This window comes from Ipomoea nil, unplaced genomic scaffold (assembly GCF_001879475.1).
Source record: "Ipomoea nil cultivar Tokyo-kokei standard unplaced genomic scaffold, Asagao_1.1 scaffold0302, whole genome shotgun sequence".
NCBI lineage: Eukaryota > Viridiplantae > Streptophyta > Magnoliopsida > Solanales > Convolvulaceae > Ipomoea > Ipomoea nil.
The window spans coordinates 743,760-761,450 of record NW_017616730.1 but is presented as its reverse complement, the minus strand read 5'-3'; the positions used below and the strand labels follow the sequence as shown (position 1 = coordinate 761,450).

Below are 17,691 nucleotides of genomic sequence, written 5' to 3'. Positions count from 1 at the left end.
ATGCATGTGGAGTTATACATTTTCTTGTATGGAGAATTAATAGTTATTTATGGAGAAGTAACCAAACCTTTTGAAATCCACTTTGAAACTGGACTAAAATCTATGTACACACCCCCTATAGGATTCCAAGCCAATGGGTAATATATGATCCATAGTCAGGTTATCCTACCTACTACCCTCAAACAATTTGAAAACTGAATCATAACTTATGTGATACATTCAAAGCCTAATGAGTAGTAAATAGTCAAGTAAACAGTACTCACTCTTACTGAACACCACACAATATATTATTTTCTCAAAATTTCATTATTTATCCACAAATAAATATTTTCTCCACAAAAATACAATTTTCTCCAGAACATATAATTTTCTTCAAATACAATTTTCAAAAAAAAATTTACAATTTTAATTTCTCCAAAATACAATTTTCTCCACATGATTTGTCCAAAATATAATTATAGTCGATAATCCAGTATTAATACAATTTCACAATACTACTATGTATACAACACGAAAAATTTCAAGCCAAGTATTTACATAACGCATGAGTTCGACAAATCGAAACTCATTCTCAATATTTCAAGAACCACCACTCACAATATTACCATTTAGCGATAAATGTACCTGTGTTCACATGAATAACATATAGCATATAATATCACATATAATATCAATACATACAATACTCGGAGAAAATAATAATTTTGGTGAACATAAAATCTTACCCTCGAAGGCAAACTTTCTATCAACCTTAATAGCATCCTAACCACCTTGATAAAAAATCTGTGAATCAAATAAATCCAATAATAATAATAACCGAAGCATATTATTCACCATCAATCTCAACAAACTTAGATTTAAACAAAAGAATTTGGAGAGTAGAAACCATTACCTGAAGTAGAGATTAAGTGAATGAGTTTTGCTAGAATTGAAGAAGACGTAGAAATATATTGAAAATCATGAAGAATCGGTAGTGTGAGGGAAGATGAATGAATGCCAAAGTCTATAAATTTTTATTTATAGGTGGAAAATAGTAATTCAAAAGGAAAGTATAATAATTTATTTGGCTAGGAGGATTTTATTTTTATATATATATAGATATAGATTTTTTTTTGAACAATCTTTCATTTTTCTTTTTCATTTTCATTGAATTAAGTATCCTTTTTTATTTTCTAATTTTATTAAATAAACTTCAGAAATATGCATATAAATTTACCTCTTACCATGCACATTTACCTCTTACTATTGAATACCCTGTACGAAATATGCATATATAAATATGCAATCTATATTATCTATATTATATATATAATAAATTCGTATATGGTAAATATGCCATCTATATTATCTATCTATATTATATATATATAAATTGGATGATGTTACAAAAATGCCCCTAAGTTTTGGGGGGAAAACTTGATTAGGAGGATTTTATTTTTATATATATATAGATATAGATTTTATATACACTGCAGTTTCATTTTGCTACAACTACAGTATCATTTTGATATAACTGGGGTTTCATTTAATAATATAAATAACACGTGAGGCAGTATCGGTTTAGATACACTGTAGTGTCAGTTGGTAATTAACATAAAAAAAAAACTCGCGCTCCGTTAACACTAACGGCACGTCATTTCTTTACTTAAAGAAACGGCGCCGTTTTGACCGCGATGCACGTGCACCGCGGTCCATGATATAACGACCTGAAAAGCACTCAGCCTTGCTAGAAACAGGCTTTTCACAAAATTCGCTTTATAATCATAACTACATCACAAAATACACGATTCTCTTTAAAAAAAATTAAACTTGAAATATTGTAATTAAAAATATATAATATGTTAATTACAGATAAATAATTTGAATTATGATCCATTATACGTATAGTAAATTATGACCCATGTATAATTTACGCAATCATTATTTTATGAACTATGGTCTATATAATTGTGTTGATTATAAATAACAAGTACAATATTTTAGTATACAAAATAGATTATTTTAAAATATATTATTTGAGTATTGAAAGTATATTACTATGTATACTATCAAATAATGTAAATTCTGTATATAAATAATGTTTTTTGTATTCTTGATATATACAGCAATTGGCGCAAATTATGCCATGGAATCGTGTTCACCGAGAATGGTGAACACAAGGCAAAACGACGTCGTTTTTAGGCTAAAAAAAAAAAATTCGCGGATGTGGAATTAACGGCGCGCGTTTGATCAAATTATGAATTTTCTGTTATGAGATTATGAATTCTATGAAAATTCATAATCTCATAACAGAAAATTCATAATCTCACAACTGAAAATTCATAATCTCACAACTGAAAATTCATAATCTCACAACTGAAAATTCATAATCTCACAACTGAAAATTCATAATCTCACAACTGAAAATTCATAATCTCACAACTGAAAATTCATAATCTCATGGTTCCAAAGTGAATGTGTAGGCATGGTTCCAAAGTGAATGTGCAGGCATGGTGGATTCATAATTTATGAATGTCCGTGATTTCAGACAGGAATATGTAGGCATGGTTCCAAAGTGAATGTGCAGGCATGAATTCATAATTTATGAATGTCCGAAATTATGAATGTAATGAAAATTCATAATCTCATAACAGAAAATTCATAATCGCATAACAGAAAATTCATAATCTCATAACAGAAAATTCATAATCTCATAACAGAACATTCATAATCTCATGGTTCCAAAGTGAATGTGTAGGCATGGTTCCAAAGTGAATGTGCAGCCATGGATTCATAATTTATGAATGTCCGTGATTTCGGACGGGAATGTGTAGGCATGGTTCCAAAGTGAATGTGCAGGCATGAATTCATAATTTATGAATGTCCGAAATCTTTGTTCACCTCAAATTAAAGTGAAACCGCAAAATGTGAAAATAAAGAAGAAAAGTCACGCAATTAATTAAAAAAAAAAAAAAAAAAAAAAGAGAAGATAACAGTGTACTAACACCGTTAGAACCGTGTTCACCATGAATGGTGAACACGGTTCCATGGCATAACGTCTGAGCAATTGGACCATGGTCCAAAAATTGCATGTTAAAGATAATTTAGGTGGGCTTACACATAAACCAATAGCCATCTAGGATTGCAATTCTAAGATTAGAAATTAAAAATTGGGCCACGGGCCAAGTTGATTGGACTAAGATTAGGGATGGGCTGAAAATCTTAAATCCAATATGGATATTGGACTAGTGAATTGTACTCCGTATCATTTAACATCACAATATACGTGGGCCGTAACTCTCAATATAAGCCCAATAAATTTGACATGATTTGGTTTGATCTTTTGAATAAAGGTGGAAGGACAATTTATACCATGTACCAAAGTTCATATTGCATTGTGAATCTTAATTCAAAAATTTTATACTTTTAGTGAACATATCTTGTATCTACAGTTCCGTTTCAGTATATGTAGACAAATAACTTGATAATTACTGACATATAATATGATAGCTACAAGTACATAAACTATTAACTGCAGATAGAAGGTGTCAATTATAGATACATAATCTGAAGGTTATTTTTGGATAATTGCTGACACATAATATGATAACTACACGTACAGAAATTATCAACTGCGAATACAAAATGTGTCAACTATAAACCATATTTTTTGGGAACTTGGCAACAAAAATCAAGTAAAATTAAATCGTGTAAAGAGGAGACCAAATGGATAAGACATAATTTTTGTATTAGAATATCAAAAATTTGATTCTTATCAATACTCTTTTAATTGAACTCATCTCTCAATTGGTCTTTTTAACAATTTGGGGGCAGATAATGTTTGCGGGCAGCATTCTCTCATCATCTATAAAGAAGAATATTGGATAAAGTAAATGAAAAATTAAAACATGTGTTCATGATAAAAATAAAAATTTTAAAAAGAAAGTGCAAAACAATAAAATTGGAAAAGGTAAAAGGGTATTGTTCATCCGAATTCATTGCTAATAGTAGATATTTTTCTTCCCATTCTCTCTCTCCTTTCTATATTTGGAGAATTTTTCTAATAGAAAATTCTTCATTTTCTAAGAAAAGTGGGGATGAAAATTTGAAAAGTTCACATTCACTAAAGAATATATTCATATAAAGTATCTGGTCGAGTTTGGAAACAATTCACTATACAATGCATTTGTTTCACCATCTATATTTAGGATAAAGTTATAGATAGAAATTAACATCTTTCACCATATGACATGACAAATAAAATTATGTGTATTTATTGATCAGTTGTTATCATTAATTGGTTGACTCTATTTTGCGTTAAAAAGGAATCTACTTATATTACCACGCTAACGATGAAGAATTTTGATGTTCGGGATACAATTCAATTTATCAATCAATCAAAATAAGTTCATAAGTTTTTTTTAGTCGTTGCAGAATGCAAGTTTTGGATCCTACTAAATACTAATAACAAAAAATAAAAATATGAATTTGACATTGTCGTGGTACTAATGTATAAGCATTTTGAGGGATGTAAACTAATTGATGCATATCCCGCTATTTACATCATCTACTAATCTCTAGGGTAAGAGCGGTAAGGAACTATTAAATTTGTAGTTCAAACTTATTTTTTCAAATTGTCATATATTTACTAATTCCTCAGTTATGATCGTCATGTAGATATACTTTTTCAGCTATTTACAATTCATATATAATCATTGATTATTAATAAAGTTGTAGACTTAATCCTCAATTGATCAAATGAATCATTTTCATAATAATCGGAGAATTATATCTAAAACACACAAAATTAAAGTATAAATTTACATTTAAGCTAAAAATAAAAGACAAAAAAAGTATTTTCCTTTTTATTTGAGATACAAATAAATTATTAGTTTATTGAGTATGGTATGAACTTAAATGTGCGTCTTACAGTTAGGACATGGTCATGACACCTTATTGTCTAACAAAAATAATTGATTAGTTTACAAAATCAAATATAACTTTGAACAACAAATAAATATGTGAAGAAAATTGGGGGGGATTTAGTATAGTCCAATCAATCAATCAAAGTTAAGGTTGGATGAGATCTAACAAGATTAGCATCAAATCAATTAGGGTGGAAAAAGAAGATAGGGAGACTAGTCAACAAATTAGGTGGTACTTAGTGCAGGCTTGCAGGCATGAATGAATGAATGAAGGAAGGAAGAAGTTGAAGAAGATTATCAAAAAGCAATTAATATTTAATATAAGTTATATAAGATTGGATGTTGGGACCTCACATCAAAGCTCCTACTTTTTGAAATTCTCTTATTTATAATGTCAAAAGTTGAGCATTTTCCAATTTCTCATGCTATATTTTAACTTTGAACCATCCTACACCTTCTTTGAATAAGATGTGCTTTGATAATATTTTTGTTTTTCTTTTTTAATATCTATATATGCAATACTTTTCAACACGTGTTACACAAATAAATTACTAATCAAAGACTTATATGTTTTTTTGGAGGTTTAATGGTCAACATTACCTAATCCAAATGAATAAGAGAGGCTCTTTTTGTACCATTTTATTTTACATATTCATATAATGAGACGAGACGATACAAGACTAAGATGATTACATATTCACATTTAATTAACTTATAATAAAATAAATCATTTCACTATATAAAGTATAAAAATTATAATAATTACCACAAATTACGCCGTTCAATATAAAAATTAAACTTGGTAATAAAAATAATAAACAATAATGATAAAATAATTTTTTGGGTGACGATAAAAACTCACATCCATTATTCGAGAGTATGCACTAAGTAAACTCATTTCATGTATAATAACTCATAACCCGCAAAATGCGGATTAAAGATTTACAGGGCGTTTGATTGGAATGAAAGAATTATGGAGGAAATAATTGTAATTGAGTAATAAAAGAATAATGTGAAAATAGAGTAAGAATTTAAATTACGTTTTTTGATAGGGATGAATATAATTATTGGGAATGATAATAAAAGAAGTGATAATATAAAGACTAAAATGTTATTGTGTAATAATAATAATAATCATAGAGGGCAATTTTATCATTTTTCTTGTTTTTCTCTAAGATGTGCTAGATTCCAATTCTTAGGGAGACTCATGAACTGCAATTCCTTCAAACGAAATATTGTAATTTCTAGCTCGTTGAATTAGAATTCATGTCATCCAAACACCTTGTTAAAAGTGGACAACGTGATTTAGTCATGTCTGTTGAACTATTGAGTACATCATGATTTACATATTCTTAAATGATTTGTCGAATCAAAGTGTGGAGGACTTTTGAAGTTGTGAATTTAACAATTTGAAATAAGAAAAATGGACAAAGAGAGTAGTGGACCCGGAGTGGGGCCCACGACAATCAGGGATGTTGAGTGGGCTCCCGCAGTTTAGCGACCCTTCAGTTTTGGGAGTGAGTCGTCATGAGCACAATAATATATGACTCAACAATTTAATTTTTGACTTGTTTATCTTTTTCCTTCTTCTTTTTTTCGTTTTTCTTTTTCTTCTCTTATGTTATCTCATGAACGAATGAATGCAAAAATGTGTGTTAGATTTATATTATATTATATGTCCTCCACTACTTTTTGCCTTATAATTTGTGGGTCCAATTTTGTTATTTTCGCAGGCCATTCTTTTGGTATATTCTGAATCATTGGTTACCATCATACTTATCCCTTTCTCCTCTTTCAAATGCACCCATAATATCGCATGATATGGCGTTTATAATTTCTTATTTAAGTGTATATTAACTATTAAGTCATCAATTAGTGTGCTTTTACCTTTTATGAATTGAATTAACTAAACTATTGCTTTCTATAAGAAAGGTCTCATGTAAGAGAGTCAGAGTCCCATCTCAATCAAGGGTGATCCATTAAATAGATAACAGACTGATATAAAATTTTATAGTTTTATATAACATTTTTATTTCTATGTAACATTGTATTTGTCCAAAATGCTAAATTTTAAAAAGATGTTCAAAACATTTTTTTCGATTAGCTTTATGAAAAAGTCATTTTCCATATAATTAGCTATCACCTAACAACTAATTTACCAAACATCTTTCTACAATCAGTCAATATTATTAACTAATCAAACTCACTAAACGCTAATAGCTATCAGCCAATAACTATTTACCAAACACCCCTGTAATATTTTATAATGACATGTTACTGAATATTAAATTGAAAAAAAAAATGCCCTTTCAACCCTTGGTATGCTACTATGGTTGTTTAGATTTAATAATCAAGTCATTATTTGTCTCTTCATTTTTATAATATTGTTAATCAATTCATATTTAGTATTGCTTGCCGACTAAAACAAAACTCAGCAAGTACAGCTAAATGCTGAGCTCAACGTCAGTTGTTGTGAATTGTGATTGTGATTTCGATAAAATAAATAAATCCCCCATTTAGTCTTCTCCTTCAATTTTACACTTTTATTCCTTAAAGTTCAACTCCTGGGTTGCGTATTAAGCTTGTGAATTTGAGTCACTTGGTTATAAATAACTTAAATTAATTTATCTCATTATGATCTTTTATTAATTAAGGTTACATGATACATTGGTACACTTCACAAATAATACACCGACTATAGTCATGATGTGAGTTTCACTCATAATATATCTAGAGTCACAAGATAGACTTCACTCATAATTTACTGGTTAAAGACGCGAGACAAACATCATTTAAAATGTACCAGTTAAAATCACAAAACAGGTTTCGACGAGAATATATCAGTTAAGGTCATAGTGCGAACTTTATGTAAAGCATATTGGTTAGATTCACAAGGAGAATTACACCTGAAGCACACCTTCAAATAGCGATTGAGAATTTTTTTTGTAAATTAAAGATAATTTTATAAATAAAGGTAATTAATTAAAGGGGAAAATGCGATGAAAGTGATTATGGGGTTATAAGACACTGACAATGATAACAATTAAAAAGAAAGTTAATCACTTGCTCCGCCCACTAAGCTGATTAAAAAGGTGGCATTAACAATAAGATAATGGAACATAGCTTTCCAATCACGTGCACCGTAATATCTTTGATTCTCTCCCCAAACAACTCTTAATAAACCTAAACCTTGCATTAAATACCAAAGTACAAATGATTACGACTTACGATGTACTGTACACCAACTACTCATTACCATTCATCCCCCTAATTCCCAATCTTACTATATTTTTTAATCTTTTTCTAAAGAGCAAACACACCATTGAATTTTATTCAAAAGTACAATTAGTTCATTAAATTTTTAAAAAGTACAATTAAATATTTAAATTTATCAAAATGAGTGACTGAATGAATAAATTATGATTCTTATACTAGAACCAGAAAATACATATTTTAGCCAAAAAAAAAGGGTATTACTATAATAGTTTGATGTAATGAATTTAAGTGGCGGTGGGCGGAGGAGTTGGGGTGGCGCTGGCAGCAGATTAGCAATAGTAACATCCCACTCGAGGGGAAAGAGAGATTCCCGGAGAGCCAAGCGTGGGCTCAATAATTAAATCCCATTGTTATGCTGTAACTAACATTAATACCCTATTTTTCACCAATATAATATCCATTTTACGTGCAATACAACTCAGCAACCCTCTGCGTGACTCTGTGTGTGTTTTACTACTCTCTTAATTAATGCAATTTTATAAACCTTAATAGGAGAATATTATATTGTTCCAAAATGGTTCACATGAGCAATTCAGTTGGTCGGTAAAGTTTGGGAACAATGACCCGAGATAGAGTCTCACTCGCGACAGTGTGGGAGCAATATCTTAAAGTGAATGGCTCCTTGTGCGCAGTCAGCAAAAGTCTAGCCTCTGTGTTCAGTTGAATTACCATGAAATCGCAATCACTACATAATAGTATGCACTGGTTAAATTTATATAATGTAATCCTAGCCGGCAAAATTATAAGGATGTAAACTAGCATAAGTTGTCCATAACTAACCAGTTCAAACCAAGAAGGCCAATAGATCTGTCCCTCGAGGAGTCAAACTTAGAGTATTGTAGTTATCAACTGACCAACTTAGATGAAATTGCTCTAAATATAGAATTTTTTACATAGTGACCAATTTTTTCTTTCTATTATATACAATTTTGTGACTATCCGTTTGGGATAGAATTAATAAGTTCATGAGAGCTTAAATTGATTTTGATATGTCTCTCCCATGATTAAAAGGAGATGTTATCCTTAAAAAAAAAGGGGAAAAAAAAAAGAGATGTTACACTTGGGACCCCGTGGTCGATTATGTGTATCTCAATAACACATAATTCATAATTTATCTGTTTAATGATTTAATTACATAAATTTTAAGTTCATTAGTCTAATTATATGCATGTGACAAGTCCAGCCGCTTATTTAAAACCTAGCTAGTGAATTTATATAACTTGATACAAGTTTGTACTCCAATTTCAAATTTTCAATAATTTAGTAATATACTCAAAACTTTATAAAGATATTATTATGGACATTATTAGCATTCAATATATAATAGTCATAACGGTCGTAGAATTATTGTCACCATTATTATTGTCATAGTTACATTTGCATATTATATATTTATTGTATCAGTCATAATGGACACCCCGACCCGATAGAGTATTTGAAAATATGTAAATGAGCGTAAAAACTCAACTTAACACAAAGGCTAAATCTTTGTTTTCGGCAAACAAATAGCCCCCTCACTTTGAGAGGTTGCTCCTACACTGTCGCGGGTGAGACTCAATCCCGGGTGGTTGTTTCCAAACTTCACCCATGTGACCAACATAGATGAGAAACTATGCATATTATCATTGTCTTTTTTGGAGAATGAGGATTTAGTTATGTTTTTTAAGGTGCATTGCACCAAGGCACTAAAATTGTAGTAAAGCACATCATGGGACTAGATCAAATCAATATATAATTCACTCATGGCGGAAGTGGCAACATGAAGAAACATTGATCACACCAATTAATTGGGTTTTGTGTTGCAAAAATTATGTGTGGGTACTATCTAGTGATGTGCTTCCATCTAAAACTGCTATTCCACCAGTAAATCCAACATTTTTGCCACTGATATACGTCATGATACTTTGATAAATTCTAAAACACTAATTTAAAAATACACATTGGGCATTGGACTATTCGCGCAATGCTCGTGTGGTAACTAGTGTATATATATATATGTTGTATCGTTTGTATAGTGGTTATTGTTGGAATAAAATAGGAATAAGGTTCAAATTGGCCACTGAACGTAACCTGAAAATGCAATTAGGCCACTGAACGAAAAAAAAGTGCAATTAGGCCATTGAACACTCAAAAAATGTGCAATTAGGCCACTGAACTCTCCAAACGTATGCAATTTTACCGGATAGCAGGTTACCTACTTACGTGGCAACTTAGTTGACATTTTTAATAATTTTTAAATAATTGTTAATAATTAATTTTAATAATAAATTTTATAAAAAATTGGAAAAATTAAATAAAAAATAAAATAAAGTCGTTTTTATTTAAAAAAAAAATTAATAAAAAGTTATTATTAAAATTTATTAAAATTTATTAAAAATGCCAACTCAGTTGCCACGTAAGCAGATAACCTGCTAAACTTGAGGGTAACTTGCTATCAGGTGAAATTGCACATTTTTGAAGTGTTCAGTGGCCTAATTGCACTTTTTTTTCGTTCAGTGGCCTAATTGCATTTTCAGGTTACGTTCAGTGGCCAATTTGAACCTTATTCCAATAAAATATTACTACTACACCTTGTTTCTCTCCTTTCCTATTCTACACATTTTCATTATATTGTACGCGATCTAAATACAGTAATCCGTTTCACCAAGAACGTCACGAACTAAAGAGAATAATTTACAACACATTTGAATATTCACTCAAAACAGGGAGCATGTGCATTATACAATAGATTTAATATATAGTTTGTAGCATTATCAGTACAGATTTTATTTAATTTTATTTTTGTGTGGAGGGTTTTTTTTTTAAGAAAAATTTTAAAAATGTGAGTATTTTGGACAATCAGCTTTGGGCATAGAAAGGGACAGTTCTATGGAGTCCATTCTGGGGCAGTGGCACCACCCATGATACCATGTCCCTTTCATTCCCATGTGGTACTGACAACACTGCCCTCCTCATTTCCCTCCCCAAACCAGCCAAACAACTTTAACATCGCAGGGACGATTCCGTCATACCACGTTAAAACTGGACCATTTTAGGCCGCCCCTTAGCGCCAAAGTCCCACCCGCGTGCCCCCTACGACATTGGGGTAAACTGGTAAACTACACCCCCTCCAAATTATACGGTAAATTATACCATGGATCAGGATTTACCTTATATTATAAATTTTGGTCCAAAAATAACCTTCAGATTCTGTATTTATAGTTGACACATTCTGTATCTGCAGTTGATAGTTTATGTATATGTAGTTATTATATTATGTGTCAACAATTATTATAATAAATATTACTATTTTTTTTGAAAACACGTGAAAAATAATGAGCTTATTTATATTATGCTAAATAATGAATTTGTGCAAAAACGATACGAGTTATTAAATAATAATCTTTATGTCTCATTTTACATGTCATGTTTACTATTCATTAGTCAATCAATTTATTCTTCTTTGCTTATTTTATTTAGTATTTTAACATATTTTAATTTTTTGAGTGTTTAACCGTACTTTTGATGTAATTTATAAATATATAAATTAAATTATCATTATGTAAAATTAAATTAAAATAAATTTAATTAATACTAGTTAATTGAACCAAACACATACAATATGATAGAAGGACTATAAATTAAAGAAAATGAGACAAAATAATTTGTATTGTTTTAAATAGGGGTCCGAGCAAGTACTCGTAGACCACATTAGCCAATTAAAGGTAGCAAACTAGCAACTGTTTATAATGTCGTCAGCATCGTATATTTAGTATAGTATGAAGTACTTTGATGTTTATACAGACCGTACATGTACGTGCTTGCAATAATTCTTGCAATATTGCCTTCAATTATTTATTTGTTCATAAGGCTACAAGTTTTATATTTTTATCTTTTAGTCTAAAATTATCATGATTATTTTTTAAGTGTCTCATTAAAATATCAGAAAAAAGATCAAACAAGTCTTTAAACTTTACCTGAAAAGTCAATTAGTTTCCTAAATTTTTAAAAGTGCAATTACGCAATTTAACATGTTATATTGATGCAATAAAGTTTAAATATTAATAAATAACATGCTATTACAGGTCATTTTGATTCCAACATCATCTCCGACAAAAATTCGACGACCGGCGACTATATATATATATATATATATATATATATTATATTATATTATATTATACCCACCAAAGTATTAAGCATTGTTTTTTTTTTTTTTTCTTTCTCTTGTGACAATTTTTTTCTTTTTGTGTGTGGGGGTGGCTACATACATTATGGGGGGAATATGGTATCATGGTAGGTTGCTGTAAATGCCAAAATGAATAAACTTGGAATTATTATTTCTTAAAATATTTTAGTTGTCATTTATGAGGGTGTATCAAATATGGCTCGGCGTATGAATGATTTATTATTATTATTATTTTTTGACGAGGGAACCCGCAATCACTATCATAGTGAACATTAAATAAACACCGTTATTGTATAATAACTTGCAAAGCATATTAAAAAAACATATGCAACGAGATCAACCGATAATAGATTGATAAGAATCGAACTCTGCCCGCATGAACAACTCAGATGGTCACATGTGTAAAATTTGAGAACAATGACACGAGATTGAGTTTCACCGGCAGTAATGTGGGAGTAACTTTGAGGAGGGCTCATTGTACGCTTAGCTGAGTTACTGAATTTACATGGGTCTGGAGTTGGGGATTCAAATTTTTAAAAACAAATAAAACCGAACTTGTGATGTGACAAATTTATTGGTTTGGTGTGAGAAATTGAAGATTGGGAAAAAAAGGAAGCATTATTAATTAACATCATCGTAGCAATAATGGTTTGAATTGTGATGACAATAATTGCTACTTTTGTTTGGTCGCTGTTAAGCAGTAAATTCGCAGCTGAACAAGTGCTGCTTATCATTGAGTTGGAACAATTATTACCAGCCATCAGCCCCCTCATTTTAATCCCATAATTATTGAATTCAAATCCCTTCTCAGAATCCTAGATAATCACCCCTCCTAATCCTCATCAATTACCTTGTGACATGTCCGAATCTCTTATTCACAAAAGACGAAATTACCTACACTCCGTAACTAAACCTCTAACCTTACAATTAATTGTATTAGTAACTCACTGATTAAGTTACTTGATTTGTTTTCGTTAATTTTAGTTGATTGATTGTTATCTTAACAAGGATTTTGAATGATTTATAATTCTCTCACCAATTGTTCGAAGTTATTGAGTATCTTTTTCTTATTTTAGTTTGGTCAATATGCAGCACAAAAAATCAACACCGTCCCCACTAAGAATCGGTTCCATAACTTCTCATTCGAAAGAGTCACTTCGTGCCACTAGAACATAAGATCACTGGCTTTTATCTCATTAGTCTCATGAGTAATAAGTTTATGTTCTGTTTGATATAGTTTATTTAGAAGCTTATAACTTATTTTAAGCTACTAATAAATTATAAATTTTAGTTAATAATATTTTCAAAATAAGTTTATAGCTTAAAATAAGAGTTTATTTTGAAATGTTAACTTAAATAGCGTTTAAAAAAAAAAAGTTTTAGTTTTGTAACATGTTGACGGTGGGAAGGGATGATATCAGCGGTTGGGCTTTGCAGGGAAGGGATAAGCCGTGACTGGTTGGATTTTCCGACGGCGTTAATCGGACGGGCAATAAATGGAGTGGGGGGACACGTGTAAGCCCCACAAGGGTGCAGGCATGGTCCCCACGCAAGCCACTTGACTATAATGTTAACCATGGTTAGATTTTGACCGCAGTACCCAGTCTATCAGTCATCACCATAACATGGACGTCTTACTAATAAAACCTTATCTTCTCTGCAGTTTCTCTCTCTCTGTTTCTCACTCTCTCTCTCTCCTCAGCAAATCTAAGCTTTGTTAATGTGGCTTCAGATCTGAAGTTTCACGAGCACTGATCCGAGCGCCAAGGAGTTCATCTCTGGAATTACCTGTGTCCCACCTTTTGCACCGTACAATGGCGTACTCGTTCCCGGAGGAAGTGTTGGAGCACGTCTTCTCGTTTCTGAGCTCCGACAAGGACCGGAACGCGGTGTCGCTGGTGTGCAAGTCGTGGTTCGAGATCGAGAGGTGGTGCCGGAGGAGGATATTCGTCGGGAACTGCTACGCCGTGAGCCCTAGCATCATGATCCGCCGCTTCCCGGAGGTCCGATCGCTGGAGCTCAAGGGGAAGCCTCATTTCGCGGACTTCAATCTGGTTCCGGAGAACTGGGGCGGCTTCGTCTTCCCCTGGGTTGTCGCCATGTCCCGCGCGTACCCTTGGCTCGAGGAGATTAGGCTCAAGAGAATGGTCGTCACGGACGAGACCTTGGAGCTCATCGCCAGGTCCTTTAAGAACTTCAAGGTCCTCGTCTTTGCGTTTTGCGAGGGGTTCACTACGGATGGACTCGCCGCCATAACCGCCAATTGCAGGTCGGTCAATATTTCCTCACGCTTCATTTCAGGGATAAATTTAGACGCTAATGTTGCTGAAGTTTCAAATCTTTCGGTGCGTAGTTGAGTGTCTTGTTTGTGTTTGGAGTGGGTGGAGTAAAGTTCCTATAACTTTTGGAACATCGCTATTTTTGCTTCACTATCTTACTCAACAAATAGAGTTTTAGGTATTTTTTCACTCAAAATTTTGGGCCTTTCATTTTATTGTTTTCAGATAGGAGTTTGAATATAGTGTTCTATCTATACCTGCATTTATTAGCAACCTTTAATTGAAGGACTGAATGAGATTTATGTTGGAGCTGTTGACTTGGTATTACAAGTTCGACTCCATGGGAGCGACCTATTAGCCTCCTCTCATAGTGGAAGCATCGTATTGGCCTTCTGCACCCTCATCGGGCTGTGGGACCGGCCTATTGGCCTTCTCGTGGGAGCACGAGAGCATCCTATTGGCCTTCTCACCCTCGTTGGGCGGTGGGACCGACCTATTGGCCTTCTGCACACTCTTGTGTGATGTGTAGTGGTTGCGGGTTTCTCTAGTGACTCTAAAAATAGCAAGAGTTTTATGTTAGTTTCGGTTCCATTCTTTGAGTTAGGGAACATTTTGAGAAGTTCTTGATTTCATTTTTAATAAAAATATACTATATTTGCTATTTTATGGAGTGTTTGTAAGTTTTTTGATACATTGCTTTTGATGTGCATTGCTAAGTTGTTGCAGTTCAATTAGTAATCGTGTAATGTTGCAGGAATTTGAAGGAACTAAACCTGCGGGAGTGTGATGTGGAGGACCTAAGTGGGTATTGGCTTAGTCATATCTCTGAGAACTGCACGTCGCTCGTGTCTCTTGACATAACTTGCTTGAGCTGTGAGGTGAGCTTCTCAGCTCTGGAGCGATTGGTTTCCAGGTGTCCTAATCTAAGGACGCTTCGCCTCAACCGTGCCCTCCCACTAGAGAAGCTTCACATCCTTCTTCGCCGTGCTCCCCAGTTGGTTGAGTTGGGCACAGGTGCCCTCTCGGCTGAGGTCCGTTCCGATACATTTTCCAACCTGGCAGATGCTTTTTCAGGCTGTAAACAACTTAAGGGTTTGTCTGGGTTTTGGGACGTGACTCCTGCTTACCTTCCAGCAATATATCCAGTCTGCTATGGAATTACGTCTTTGAATTTAAGCTATGCTACTATTCAAAGCCCGGATCTTTTCAAGTTTGTAAGCCAGTGTCACAACTTGCAGCGGCTATGGGTATGCTTTATGTGTTTCTTCTATATTGATTTGCTTTTTTATTATTATTAATCCTTGTATATCCATATCATCCAACGGTTAGGGAAGGATATTGCCACTATCAAAATATTAATGCACACAAACAGTTTCATATCTTATAGAGAGTACTACTTGTGTGTTTTTGAACAGCTTGTTTTTATTATCCATGCTAGATGAAGCTCTTCTAGCCGCTTACTATCCATCCCTGAACTCACGAGAGATATGCAACTGCAGGTACTGGATTACATTGAAGATATTGGTCTAGAGGCTATTGCTGCGTCTTGTAAGGATCTTCAAGAACTCAGAGTTTTCCCATCTGACCCTTTTGGAGCGGATCCGAATGTAATTTTGACAGAGCAGGGTCTTGTAGCTGTCTCCGAGGGCTGCCCCAAGCTGCAGTCAGTATTATACTTTTGCCGCCAAATGACAAATGCAGCACTAGATGCGATTGCTCGGAACCGCCCTAATATGATCCGGTTCCGTCTCTGCATTATAGAGCCTCGAGCTCCTGATTATCTTACCCTAGAACCTCTAGATACTGGTTTTGGGGCCATTGTACAACACTGCAAAGATTTGCGGCGGCTTTCCCTCTCTGGTCTGCTCACTAATAGGGTGTTTGAGTACATCGGGAGTCATGCTAAGAAATTAGAGATGCTCTCTATAGCTTTTGCCGGGGATAATGATCTGGGCCTCCATTACGTGCTATCAGGGTGTGAAAGCCTGCGGAAGTTGGAGATCAGAGACTGCCCTTTCGGGGATAAGGCTCTCTTGGCCAATGCTGCAAAGCTGGAGAAAATGCGATCCCTTTGGATGTCTTCTTGCTCAGTAAGTTTTAGAGCATGTAAGCTCTTAGGCCAAAAGATGCCTAGGCTTAACGTCGAAGTTATAGATGAGAGGGGCCCTCCAAATTCAAGGCCAGAAGATGACCCTGTCGAGAAACTCTACATTTACCGAACAGTTGCAGGTCCAAGGTTCGATACGCCTGGATTTGTTTGGACAATGCACGAAGACGCAGCATTGAGGTTTTCTTAAGGTTCACATAACAATGAAACATTAAGTGACACATTCTGTGGTTGAAGAGAACGAGGACTCGAGGAGTAGAGGGTTGCCTCCATGGCTGAAGAGTACGGGGCAGGGCCAGCAGGCGGGAGGGAGGTTGAAGCTGCTGAATGAACGACGGGGAGGCTATAGAGTTCTAATGCCAGTTTGTTTTGTACTCGAGCTGAGCTAGTCTTAAGGCACTTATTAACTACAAAGTAATAAAGATTCAAGACAATTATTTCTGTGTTTGTATCAGTTAGAGTTACTCTCATTTTCCTCGGCACATTCACCATTGTAACTATCGCAGACTTCTGCATATCTTTATGTATCTGTTTGTTGGTTTGCATTGATGAATATTCTTCAGCTGGAGTTCCATAATGTCTCAATAAATTTACTTATGTCATAAGGTATATATATGATTCATGGATTACTTAGCCCCCTTTATAATTCTGCACATTTGAATGTTTCTGCAGAAGTTAATGTCAATTTGAACATACTTTTGCTTTAAACAGGTTTGCTTTCATTGCAGTGTGACAGTGACTTTGAGACATAGGAAATGGAATCTCGGGACACAACTCAACTGGTCGACTAATCCAAAATAGGGTTCAGAGTTTTGCTTTGACTGTCACTACCTGACACCGACACAACTCAACTGGTTGACCAATCTAAAATAGAATTACTACGACTGATCATTGAGGTACATCCCGCGATTTACTTTTTAATCCTTTCGAGATTGTCATTTGCATTTGGCTATTTAC

The 17,691-nt window shown here is 33.4% G+C and overlaps 1 protein-coding gene across 1 annotated transcript; it reads left to right on the top strand.

Moving 5' to 3' along the window:
- Positions 1–13,982: 13,982 nt before the first annotated feature.
- LOC109160504 (protein TRANSPORT INHIBITOR RESPONSE 1) lies at positions 13,983–17,302 on the top strand. The gene is made up of 3 exons (XM_019308793.1): positions 13,983–14,617; positions 15,382–15,874; positions 16,127–17,302. The coding sequence occupies exons 1-3, from the start codon at positions 14,163–14,165 to the stop codon at positions 16,922–16,924; spliced, it is 1,746 nt and encodes a 581-aa protein (XP_019164338.1). The 5' UTR covers positions 13,983–14,162; the 3' UTR covers positions 16,925–17,302.
- Positions 17,303–17,691: the final 389 nt, after the last annotated feature.